Source organism: Lotus japonicus, chromosome 3 (genome assembly GCF_012489685.1).
Source record: "Lotus japonicus ecotype B-129 chromosome 3, LjGifu_v1.2".
NCBI classification, from domain to species: domain Eukaryota; kingdom Viridiplantae; phylum Streptophyta; class Magnoliopsida; order Fabales; family Fabaceae; genus Lotus; species Lotus japonicus.
The window spans coordinates 12,284,257-12,296,955 of NC_080043.1; the positions used below are offsets into that span (position 1 = coordinate 12,284,257).

At 35.9% G+C, this 12,699-nt stretch overlaps 1 protein-coding gene and 1 long non-coding RNA gene across 3 annotated transcripts; one reads left to right on the top strand and one right to left on the bottom strand.

Annotated features, from left to right (window-relative positions):
* Positions 1-33: 33 nt before the first annotated feature.
* LOC130749611 (uncharacterized) lies at positions 34-4,558 on the top strand. 2 transcript variants are annotated; one of them, XR_009023000.1, is made up of 2 exons: positions 34-2,460; positions 4,306-4,558. It is a non-coding gene; the product is annotated as an uncharacterized LOC130749611 (long non-coding RNA). The 2 variants fall into 2 exon arrangements; XR_009022999.1 differs by lacking the exon at positions 34-2,460 and adding an exon at positions 2,467-3,036.
* Positions 4,559-8,662: 4,104 nt separating this feature from the next.
* Positions 8,663-12,699, bottom strand: LOC130749604 (G-type lectin S-receptor-like serine/threonine-protein kinase At4g27290). The gene is made up of 7 exons (XM_057602984.1): positions 11,331-12,699; positions 10,552-10,671; positions 10,239-10,393; positions 9,954-10,164; positions 9,622-9,859; positions 9,373-9,517; positions 8,663-9,160 (listed from the first exon to the last, which is right to left on the bottom strand). The coding sequence occupies exons 1-7, from the start codon at positions 12,604-12,606 to the stop codon at positions 8,867-8,869; spliced, it is 2,439 nt and encodes an 812-aa protein (XP_057458967.1). The 5' UTR covers positions 12,607-12,699; the 3' UTR covers positions 8,663-8,866.

A 12,699-nucleotide genomic window follows, 5' to 3' on the forward strand; every position in this document is an offset into this window, starting at 1 on the left:
AGCAAATTTTTGTCCTGGCTGGTATGTCTTTCTATCCTTTTTCTAACTAAAGTCTGTCGACAAATACTTCTTTTTAATACAAAAAGTCTTTGTGTTTTTACTAGGTAGTTACCCGTGCGATACACTGTTGCTGTTTTGTTTTTTTAAAAAATATATATTGTATCCTATTATAAAATATATTACAATATTAAATACATTTTATTTACATGTTTTAGGATTAATGGTCAAATTAGTCACTGAATTTGTAAGCGAAGTTGATTTTAGTCCCTTTGCGGAAAAATGACGTTTAGTAACGATCATTTTTACAATTATTGGCAGTTTTTTACCGTTACTAAACGTTATTTTTCCTCAAAGAAACTAAAATCAAACTCGCTTACAAACTCAATAACTATTGGACTAACGACCATTAACCCTTAATTTTAATACAACGGATTTTTTTTTAGAAGAAACCATTATATTAATTCTCTAATGTTTAGGAAAAATAATTTCTACAAAATGAAAATAACTTATAATAGTTAAAATCATCTTTCTATTTAAATTTAATGAAACAAAATGAGAGATACATTGAGAGGAGTAAATCAAAATCGAAATAGCATCAGTAGCTCCGCCTGACACAATTTCACACATTTTCTTCAGGTGTTTTTTTTTCATTTGTTTCTCCTTTTCTCCATTTGTTCCTGCATTTCTCGCTTTCTTCATCAAAATTATGTTAGAAGTTTCACTTTTCATCTCCCACCCCACTGTGAAAATAAAGAAATGTTTGAATTGATTTGAAGGGTTTTTATGTCACTAAGTTCTTGGTTTGTCGTGTTAAGTATGTTTGATTATGTTATGCTCTATTATTAGTGTGTCAGACCATGTTCATTGTTTTCTATGCGGTTTGACTCAAATTCATTTATATGAAAATCAACAACAGCGTCACTCACATGTTTCTTACAAGCTTGAATTGAGATTTAACTGGGGAAATAAGTATCCCAAGACATTTGAAACAAATAAATAAATTTGAATGTATCTATGTTATGTGAAACAAAGGTAACTTTTAATAGTAAACCTGACTAAAATTGCATCCTGATACTATAAATATGACTCAAAAACATTAAATGATGTTAAAGGCAAAGATAGTTAACAAATGCAGAGACCACAATGTACACGAGTCTAGACAAGGCTATTCTCTATCATGTCTGATTTTATAGTATCACCATTCCATCAAATTTCCCCAAGTATTATCTGTATAGAACAAATAGACTATGAATTTCCAAAGCATGCACAACACGAGTACTATATCACATTCATGCCGGTGGAAAGAACCTCCACAATGTTTGCTTAATACAAAAACAGAGAAAACCAGAGCTTAAAACTAATTTTCTGTGACAATTGGATCAGCTCTAAGAACTTGAATCGGAGTCTCCTTATTGAATTTAAGGGATTTGGCTTTCGTAAAGAATCTGAAAATTCTGTAGCAGAGCTGTCTTTGCTGTTCTTTAGACACTTTGGCTTCAAAGAAATGTTAGAAATTTCAGGGGCACTTAGTCATCCCAAGACAACATTTGAAATAGGGCCACTTTCTTGGCCTATTATTGGTGTTCTGTTCATGGATTTTTAAAGGTGTTTCTTTGTTAAACATGCATAGAGATTGGCATGCCTTGGGGTGTATCATCATTCCATACACTGCCACCGTAAAAGTAGAGCATCATCAAGTTTGGGAAGAACTTATGGCATGGTTAGAGCAAACGTGAAGCCACTTCCGCAGTAAACTCTGATTGATGCAGCTTCATTCAGATCATATCCGAGACTTACTGTATCAGGACTGATCCTGTCACAAGTATCTCCCAAGCCAAGTTGACCATGCTCACCCCAACCCCGTGGCGGAGTATGCTGCAAATTTTGAGGAATTGATTAAGTTTTGTCCCCACTACAATACTGCCGAAGCTGAGAGATCTAAGTGTAACAAGTTTGTGAATGGTTTGAGACCTGAGATCAAGAAGGCTGTGGGATATCAACAGATTATCCGATTTTCTGACCTGGTTAACAGGAGTAGGATATATGATGAGGATAGCAGGGAAAGTGCTGCTCACTACAAGTCTTTGAAAGAGAAGAAAGAAAAGGGGCAATTCAGAGGGAAACCGTATGGGAATCCTGCTGATAAGGGTAAACAAGAAGCTGGTCATGACAAGAAGCCGAGTGGGGGAGGAGCTCCTAATCCGGTTAGGTGCTACAAGTGTGGTGTTGAAGGACGTCGTTCTCCTGAATGTCCCAATTCAGAAGCAACATGATTTAAGTGTGGCAAGCTGGGCCACAAATCCTTTGAGTGCCTAGAAGGTAAAACTGTGGCATGCTACAGATGTGGAGAGCAAGGTCACATCAGTACTAATTGTGACAAACCCAAGAAGGATCCTGCAAGGGGGAAGGTGTTTGCTTTATCTGGTGCTGAGACTACTGTTGAGGATAGACTAATTCGAGGTACGTGCTTTATTAATGGTACATCTTTGATTGCCATTATTATTATGGGTGTGATGCATTCTTTATTTCATTGGAGCTTGAGAGTCAGATGAGGGAGTCCTACCCCGAATTGTTCGTTTAAGGAAATTTTTGAGGGCGAAAATTCTTAAGTGGGGGAGAGTTGTAACACCTCGTTTTTAATTAAAATAATGTTGGTATTTTATTTTAATTAAGATTGTATTGTATGGTGGTTTAATAGGTGATATAATAATACTTTAATGAAATAAAATATTTTTTTTGTGATGCTGGGTGTGTTTTATGAAATGGAAGAGTTAGGGGGTGAAAGTTAGGATTAAAAATAGAGACAAGGACTAGGAGAGATTTTATGATTTTTAGTTTAGCCCTTGAGGAATTAGGTTTAGATGGTTTAATAAGGATGGGGAAGCAACTAAAGAAAAAAAAAAGAAGAAAGAAGAGGACGCGTGAAAGAAGGAGAAAAAAAAGAAGAAGGTTGTGCGTGAAGTAGCAGGAAGAAAGGGAGAGCGGATCGACTTCGGAGAATTCGATCGGGAACGGGGAGCTGCACTCAATCCAAAGGTAAGGGTGGGATTTTGAGTTTCTAATGGAATTATGGTGAATGATATTAGGGATTTGGGAGATGTAGAATTGTTGCTGTTAATGATGTTCTGGAAATCTGATTTGAAATCCATTGATTTTGGGATTTTCTTTTGTGTGATTGAACGGGGTGAGGGCAGAACCATAGTATGCTAGGAGTTTTGGGTTGAGGTTCCCTTTTGATTTTCTTTATGATCACGCACATAAGGACTGTTAGGTAGCATGCTTGTTAGGTTTTGTGTCTTGTTTGATGAGAAACAACTTTAATCACTTATTTTGGAACATAAAACGGACTGGTCATTTTCCTGGTATGAACCGTGACTTTCGAAGCCTTTTAGAGCCTGTTTAGAGTGCTCGAATAATGTTGCGTTGAACTGAGAAAGTGTAGGCCTTTGAAAGAGCTTTCTGGAATGATATGGTACATAATTTTTGGATGAGAGACGAGGTCTGTAAGTTCAGTTTAGTAAACCATGTTTTTCTGCGCTCTGTATCTGCTATCTCTGCCAGTGAACTTCAACGTGATTTTTCACCTTGTTAATGTGCCCATAAAATTCTTTGATGAACTAGAGAGTGGTAGAGTTTTCTGTTAGCTTTTCAAATTGAGGTCATTTGTAATTTTTGAACAAGTAACGAATCCTGTAGGTTATCTCTACTGAAATATGTTTCTGCTGTGAGCGTAATTCCTGAACTGCTATATGAACTTTAAAGCTGTCTTATAATTGGTTTTCTTTCCTACTGCAAGCTAGAATGAATCAAATTGAGTACGTAGTATAACGTTAGTGTTTTATAGTAAGATTAAGGATTTCTTGAATATGAGCCAAAAGAATAAGGTGCTGGATTATGTGGTTTTAAGCGATTATAGTGATGTGGTGATATAGGCGCAATGCCTCATGTTGAAGTGATGATTATGAGATGTATACGCTCTTTCGAGTCGCATAGCATCTGCATACTCTGTGATGGCCTGTATTGGCGTTTTGTGATGAAGGCTTATGCCTTGTGCCTCTGATAATTGGCAATTAGTGATGAGGGCTGAAGCCCTGTTGGTACCTCATGCACATGCATAGTCCTTGTTGTGTTCAAGTTGCATCCGAGTCGATGACGTTATTTGTGACTGTTTTAGTAACTGAGCTATATGAATATAAAAAGAAGTGGTGTGGCATTAATCTAGCATATTTATTGCCATTCTTATATTTATGATACTCGATATCTCACCCCTTCTGTTTGAATGTTACCCTTGTTGGTAACGTGCAGGTAATCAGGAGGAGTAGTCTATAGCCTTTATTTCGAGTTGGAGTCCTTGCTCTGATACGTAGCACTTGGGGGGGGGATGGACGCTTGTTTCGTTTCTGTTATATTTGTTGTTGAATTAAGTTATCATTGAGGAATTGTTCCTGTTAAGTTGTGAACAAGATGCTATGTTTTCTTTAAGTTTTAAATACGTTATATCCGCTGTTTATTTATTGATTTAGTGAACTATTTTTATTATTAAAAATTAATTATCTGCCACAGGAATAGTTATGTTTAACGTAGTTATGTTCATCATTTTGTGTTCGTCTGCTATGAGTCCTTCTCAAGTTTATGTGTTATGTATCTGTTACAGGAGTATTATGTTGATGTTTTAAGTGATTATGTAATGCCTCATGATCGTTTGAAATTTTATCATTCTGATATTTGCAATATATATACCGATTAGAATTGGGGTGTTACAGTTATAGATTTTCATAATTTAATATTAAGTCTTAAAACTATCCCATATTATAAAATAAATTTAAATTGTCAAATTTTCCATGAACACCTACAAAATATAAAAAAAAGGAACTTGATCAATGATTTTCCCATTTTTTTTGGAACATAATCATTTTCTCTAACTAAAAAATATGTATCATAGATCAAATGATTATTAATCTCAATACTTAATTTCATAATTTTTTATTTCTATTATTTAGACACACAATTATTAATTTCGTATCATATATCAAATTAATAATAATCTCAATACTTAATTTCATAATTTTTTATTTCTATTATTTAGGCCTACAATTATCTATACTATCAATTTTTTTTTTTTGAATACTCTATACTATCAATATTAATATCCACATAATAAATATTAACAAATATCATCTATTAAAAGAATTATTACATAGAGCTAAAAATAAACAATATGAAATTATTTCCATCAAACTCAACCAAAGTAAATACAAACAAAAAATAACTTATGAAGCATAACCTAATAAATTTTAAAACTTCAATTTAAACCAAATAAAAAACCAAAAAGTAACAAAAAAAGGTTCCTTATGGTGCACCTCAGCAACATTTATGAAAAACCCTAATGTGAATAGTAGCAAAAATGCTACACCTTTGTAGTATGTATAGATTTGTTTTTTAAACAGAGGTTCGACTAATTTTAAGTTTGTAAAACAGAGTTTAGGTTAAATTGAGGTTGGTTGTAATGTAAATTATGTTTGAATATTTTTATTTCAAAACAGTTTGAAAGCGAGTTAGATGAATGTAGAAGTGACACTTTGGTGAATTGAGATGAAAGTTAGTTTGAGGTTGAAACTTGAAAGTGAGTACGAGTGTACGACAAATGTGGTTTAAAATTTGTCAAACATAGTGATACAAGGTTACACAAGACCCAAATATACTTTTGGAGAATCAAACTCTAAAACAAAAACATTGTTGACAAATTTAGTTATTTTAATGAGTTTAATTACTGTGCATTAACCATCGTAAAAACAAAAAAAATACACACAACATATTACAAACGGCTAAAAACAGTCAGGGTCGGTAGGCACGAAAAACCATCGGCAGTTAGGTTTTATTAACGAACAACCAACGACAATCGAGCCTTCAATATATGGCTCATCGATCGGTAATTGATTACCGGCAGTTGTGTCAAAGCCCTCTGTAATTGCGGACGGTTTCTAGTCAACGATAATTACATATTGACTTAACCAGACAGTTTCTAGTCGTCGGTGTTTAGTAAGCAGCGAGGGGAAACTTGGTGGGCAATGCAAGTGTCCTTGGTGCTTAGTTGTCAAGAGGTGATCTTCGAGACGGATAGCTTAATAGTGTTTAAGGCAATTTGAGGGGTTCATCGCTAGAACCTCTTGATTTCGTAGCTTTGATGGTGGTGGCTGAGGGAGGCGAATGGAACACAGGGACCGCGAGGATAGGACAGAAGGTAGCAACAATACAACACATGGTCAGAGGATTCTTGAACTTATTAATGTATGAAAGATTATGGATTCAGTTTCTTGAAGAACTTAAATATCTAGCGTTCCATGTAACTAAAAAAATATATCTAACACTCATTAGTTGTTAGCTTTGTGGATTCTTTCCATTTTAATCACTCTTTGAAACCCAAAATTTCTAGCGCACTATGTTGCCTCTATTTGAAATTGGTCCCATGAAATCTGTTTTCCTCAATGAAACAACACAATCTCAAGCTTCAAAGACTTTCCCCTCTTTGAAGTTCAACCCTCATTGATAGCTTCTTCAACCAGTTCAACGGAATCCGTTAATGGAAGATGAACCACCAAAATGGCAAAATCTCAAGCTTCAAACCCTTTCCCCTCTTTCAAGGCCTGGATTTCAAACTCACTCTCACTCATGGTAAAAAATAACACCATCAGTTTTTACCTGTTTAAGGGACTAACCAACAATTAAGCTAATTCCAAATGAACCCTTACTGAATTAGATGCACATATAAAAATAAAATAATCGACTTACACATGTCAATTTCGTATTTGCTCATATCATTAAGGTGGGCACCCAAAAAATCTTGGGGCAACAAAAAATTAGCCTATTTAGAAAAAGGCTTAAATACTCTATAGGTCCCTGAAATTGTGCCCCGTACGAAAATAAGTCCCTGAAAATTTTTTTTCCGATTCCGGATCCCTGAAATTGTTTTTTTAATCAGAATAAGTCCCTACCCATGTTATGTGCTTATGTGGCTCTTATTTTGCACAATCATCATTTCCAAGTGGATTTTTTAATTTTCTTTTGTTACACATGTGTTAATCAATTATAATTAACAAATAAATCTTAAAATTAAACCCTAAATCAATTAATTCCTAATCCCTAATCCCAAACAAATAAATCAGAAGAAAACAAATTATTATTCACTATGTAATTCTTATTCATCTTCATCATGAATTAATTTTCATCTTCATCATCTTCATCACCTTCAACCTCTTCATCTTCATCATTCATCCACCCCCACCCTCAACCCCACTGCAAAAACCTCATCACAACCCACCCCCAACCACCAAAATCCCAAAAACCAACCCCCACCCCCAAAAACCCAGAAATCTAGTTTCTCCCTCTCCCCCTGCATCTCCCCTAATCCAGAAACCCAACAATCCAACAACACCAGCCCCCTCTCTCCCTTCATCCACAACCAACATGAACACCAACAACAACATGAAAATCAACCCACAGCCAACCCACAACCTTCACCAACAGCAACAACAATGTAACAAAACCCACAATGAGAGTGAGAAGAAAAAGCTGCGATAACCCAACTCTATGAAGCTAGAAAGATCAGGACCCAGAAATCGATCTAGAACCAACCCCCACCCCCAAAAACCCAGAATCGAACTAGAACACGAAAGAGGCGAAGTAGAAGAGATTGAGACAGGAGACAAAGGGCCAGTGGCACCACCGAGCCACCACCGCACATATTGGCGGCCGCCGTCGCGAAGAAGCTAGGGGTTCTCAAACCTGAAGCTCCCTTCCTTCACCTTCTACCTCTGCTTCTCTTTCTCCTTCTTCGACTTTCCTTTCCTTCTCTTAGGTTGAGTTCTGATTATATTAGATTTGGGAATTTAGGGATTTATGATTAGTGGGTTTAATTAGATTTAGGTTAATTAGGTAAATAATTTTTTATATTTAAATTTAATAGTTTTTTTATCCCATGTGTATTTAAAAATAAAAGAAAAAGCCACGTGTAAATATTGAGTCAGCAAAAAATATGCCAGATAGGCTTAAACCACGAGCAGGGACTTATTCTGATTAAAAAAACAATTTTAGGGATCTGGAATCGGAAAAAAAAATTTCAGGGACTTATTTTCGTACGGGGCGCAATTTCAGGGACCCTTAGAGTATTTAAGCCTTAGAAAAATGCAATTTAAGTGATGAAATTAATTTACTGAAACTAAAGAATGGGAAAAGGTAATAAAAGGAAAGAAAAAGAAACAGGGAGCTCTAACAACCACGAGCATTCACATGCAAGGACTTATTATGGAATGGCGAGAGCAACTCTTTTACAAATGGTTATAACTGGACTGGGCGACTAAGACTCCAGATAGAACAGGGCGACCACCAGGGCGGTGAATAGACACTCGCCTGATACGTGGACCTAGGCATAGTTTCATATGTATTGGGATTTGAGCTTCACTTGATAGGCCCAATCTCAGAACTTTCTAGATAAAGACAACACCCACTATAAAAAGGGATCCCTCATTGTATTAGACATATTTTTGATCATTAATGAAAGAATATATTTATTTGACATCGTTTATCCTTTTATGCTCTCCTAGGGTTTGTTAGAATATTCAATTATTCCCCTTAGTCCGGAACAATAACTAAAAAGTTACACTAGTTCTATGTAACATGTGTTCTTATTTAAGGGAATAAAAGGAACTATAGAAATGTCCTTTCACAACAGATGGTCTTTAAGTACAGTTATCGGATGAAGCTCTTGCTTGTACAAGAAGGCTCAGGAAACTAAATTGAACTCAAATACTAATTGTGATGAAAATGTGCTGCAACAATTTTTCATCTTTGTAAAACTAGTCTTTACAAACTACCTTGCATCTAATTGTGTGACAGAAATTTCATTGGTTGAGCCCAGTTCATAATTGTTTGAAGAAGAACCAAATTGTTGTGGATAAAATGCAGGCTCCTTTGGTATGGGCAATGATTTCTCACCATTCAGCATTAAAACTACACCTGACATGTCTGGCCTGTCCTCTGGTCTCTCTTGTACACATAAGAGCCCAATGTGAATGCATCTGAACACTTCAGATAGTGCCATTGAATCACCTAGTGATTCATCTATCAATTCCAAAGGCTTCTCTTCACTCCACACTCTCCATGCCTAAAGGCCATGAAAATTGAAATTATCAGTTAGCAAGTTCACATAGGAAGCTAGTGCTAATCACACATAGAATTTATAAGTGAGCTTTCGTCCCATTTGGATACGGACTAAAGAGTGTTTATTGGAGCTTATCTACTAGAAAAAGTGCTGGATAAGCTTTGATAAGTGCTCTTTGGCCTGCAACCAAACATACTCATAATGGTTACACTTACGTAGCATAGAAGGTCAAGATTATAATTGTGAAAGAATTCCATGTTCTTCTTTCCACAAATTATCTCTAGTACAATGACACCAAAGCTAAAGACATCTGATTTCACAGAGAAAGATCCTCGGATGCATTCAGGAGATATATAACCACTGCAATAGAACAATGAAAAAACTAACTCAATGAAAAATAAGTAATAAAAGAATAGTGTGCAAGACATAAAGTATTGAAAGAAGGGTTATCTTAACATGCTTACAAGGTTCCCACTACTCTTTTTGTTTTTCCTTCAGCTTCATCTACCCCAAATATCCTAGCAAGACCAAAATCTGATATTTTTGGATTCATATGTTCGTCAAGAAGAATGTTACTGGTCTTGAGATCTCTGTGGACAATCCTTAGTCTTGAATCTTCATGAAGATAGAGGACTCCTCGAGCAATCCCGCTAATAATTTGAAAGCGTTGAGTCCAATGCAGTAAGCTGCTTTTTATTTGATCTGATAGATAGAGGTTTAAACATAGTTAGCATGATGGGAAATTGATGATCATGTTTACAGAAAACAAATTATTGAAGTAGGATAGAATCTCAACCGAAAATGATGTTGTCCAAGCTTCTGTTGATCATGAATTCATAAATCAAAAGTCTCTCATCATCTTGAATGCAACACCCAATAAGTTTCACGAGATTTCGGTGCTGGAGATTCGCTATGAGCGCAACTTCGTTTAGGAACTCTTCCGATCCTTGACCTGAATTGTTGCTAAGTCTCTTTACAGCTATATCTTGCCCATTTGTTAGTGTACCCTGATAATAATTATTTGGAAAATTATGAATTGAAGATAAATTCAGTGGTAAGATAAAAAATATAATGATATTACCTTATAAACTGGACCAAATCCACCTTCTCCCAATTTGTTAGAGATAGAGAAGTGGTTAGTAGCTTTGGCTATGGTTGAAAAATCAAATATTGGTATGTCAATATCTTCATTTTCTCTCACATCAGTGTGACTCCATATTTTTGTTTTGTTCTTATCTGAAAAAATAGTAGAAAGATAGTGATATCAAGGAAATCTATTGGTAACCAAACCATAAATTTCAATAGAGAATATAGCAATCTGAAGTGTTATAACTTTTGTGAGTAACATTAGCAGTAACCAAATGATAGATCATTTCAAGTATCTAAATAATTACCTTTCTTCTTAAGTTTCATTCTCCACCACAGGATGACCACTCCAATTAATATTATAACCAAGATTAGGGAAATAGAGCCTGCTAGAATTCCTGCCAGGAGCTTTTTGTTCCCTTTATGGCCTGGGAGATCAAAAGCAATTTTAGTCAACCCATAAGAAAATTGGAGGAGTTCAAAAATCTCAAAGCAAAAGTAAAGCTAAGGAAACTAGTTTCTAAAGGACATTTTTCACAGCAAAGTTTATAACCTGATGCTTCAATGCAATTTTGTCACTATTTATGCATAACATGGAAGATTCAGAATACATGTATGACATAGAGCAAGCTAGCACCCCATGGCATCAAGCACTAACTAGTATATATAATTATATATGTTTGACATGGAGCAGATTCATTCTATTCCTTTATTTTATTTTCAAGATATAGGCTGCATTTGGGTCAATAGCATAATTAAGTGCTTATCACATAAGTGCTTATCACATAAGTGCTTATTGATAAGCTATTTTGAGAAGCTTATAGAAATAAGCTCAAAATAGGTTATAGTATGTATAAGTGTGCTTATTCATAAGCTAATATGAGCAGCTTATGAAATTAAGCTCAAAACTCAAATAAGTTCCAAACACTTTGGATAAAGCATTTATGCTACAAGATCAACACAAATAAGCTCTCACAAAAAGGATAATAATCATAATATAACCTAAAGGCTAGAGCTCATTTAATTTCACTTGTGATTGAAAGAAAAAAAGATATAAGATAAGTAGATGGAATTAAAAAAGCAGCACCTAGTTCTGAAGCTGCTACTTTTACATAAAGGTCTTGTGCTCCATATGGTAGAGTTCTCATGTCTACAATGTCACTAAACCAAAGCAAGCAACCACTTCCACCATCTCTAATATCCAAATTTGCATATGCAGTGCAAGAGCAGTTTTTCAAACACATGTTCTCACACTGTTTCAGGTTCATCTTCACGTTAAACCACGAGTGAGACGTGTTGGGAAGCTTCACACTTGGAACCTTCAGAAACCCATCTCTGCTATCACACTCCAATTTTGTTCTCCTAACACACCCACCAGACCAATTTAAAGAGTTCCATTTTTCTAGTGACTTGGGAATGAAACCATGCAGGCAGTCACAAAATGGAGTGTTGTTAACATCACAATTAGCATTTGCGCCGCAAATTGCGTAATTGTCACACTGGTCAACAGGGCCAGCTAGTAGAAGCTGCCAACTCTCTGTCTGATCTGACCACAAAAAACTCTGCACAATCCCTGTTGAAGTGAGGATGAACCTTGAAATAATGGAACTACTCAAAAGTTCATATCCATAAGAAACATTCGTCCCAGTTAACACAATCCCTGTGAAATTAAAGTACTTATTCAGCGTTTGCGACGGAATCCCCGCGAAAAAATAGCCATTCCATGATCCTGCTCTGAACAACAAGGTCCTTCCATATGTAATAACTGCTTGAGGAAGGCCATGAGTATCGATAAAGAATGAATATGGCCCTATGGCAGGATCTTGTGTGTTTCTCCAAGATGTCAAAGATGTATTCTGGCCACTTACCTTGCTACTTCTGAGCCTCATCCCTGGAAGTAGAGTGTCACCAGGATAATCAAAGCTTTGCCACAGAAAATTCGCAGCCGCAGAACTATTCGCTTCTTTCACTACAAGGTTTCCTGACTGCAAAAGCTGCACAACTGGTTTCTTTGCAGTTGCTGATAAATTGGAGGACCAGATGGTTGCTCCTATACTGTCAAGAATAACAAGCTTTCTTCCATTTTTCAACTGCAAAACACATGAGGAGTTTCCTAGTGGGGTATCTCTATTGGCCACCCACACAACTGTTCTAGGAGAAATATTCTTGTACCATACACCAAAGTACAAGAAGCTATTTGAATCTCCAAAGCTGAAGAATCCAGCTTCAAAAGTTCCTGATTGTGAGATTAGAGTCTCACTACCTTTCAGAGATTGTCCTGCAGAGATGGTGTCCAACGCGTTGAGCCGGGGCGTGAAGTAAAACAACAAGGATACCAGAAGTAGTACCTTGGAGCTTTCCATTTGAACTTCACTCAACTGCTTCACAAAATTTGGTGTTTTTGTGAGTAATGCAGCTACAGCAAGCCAAAATATTCTGCAGTGAAAGGAAGTTTA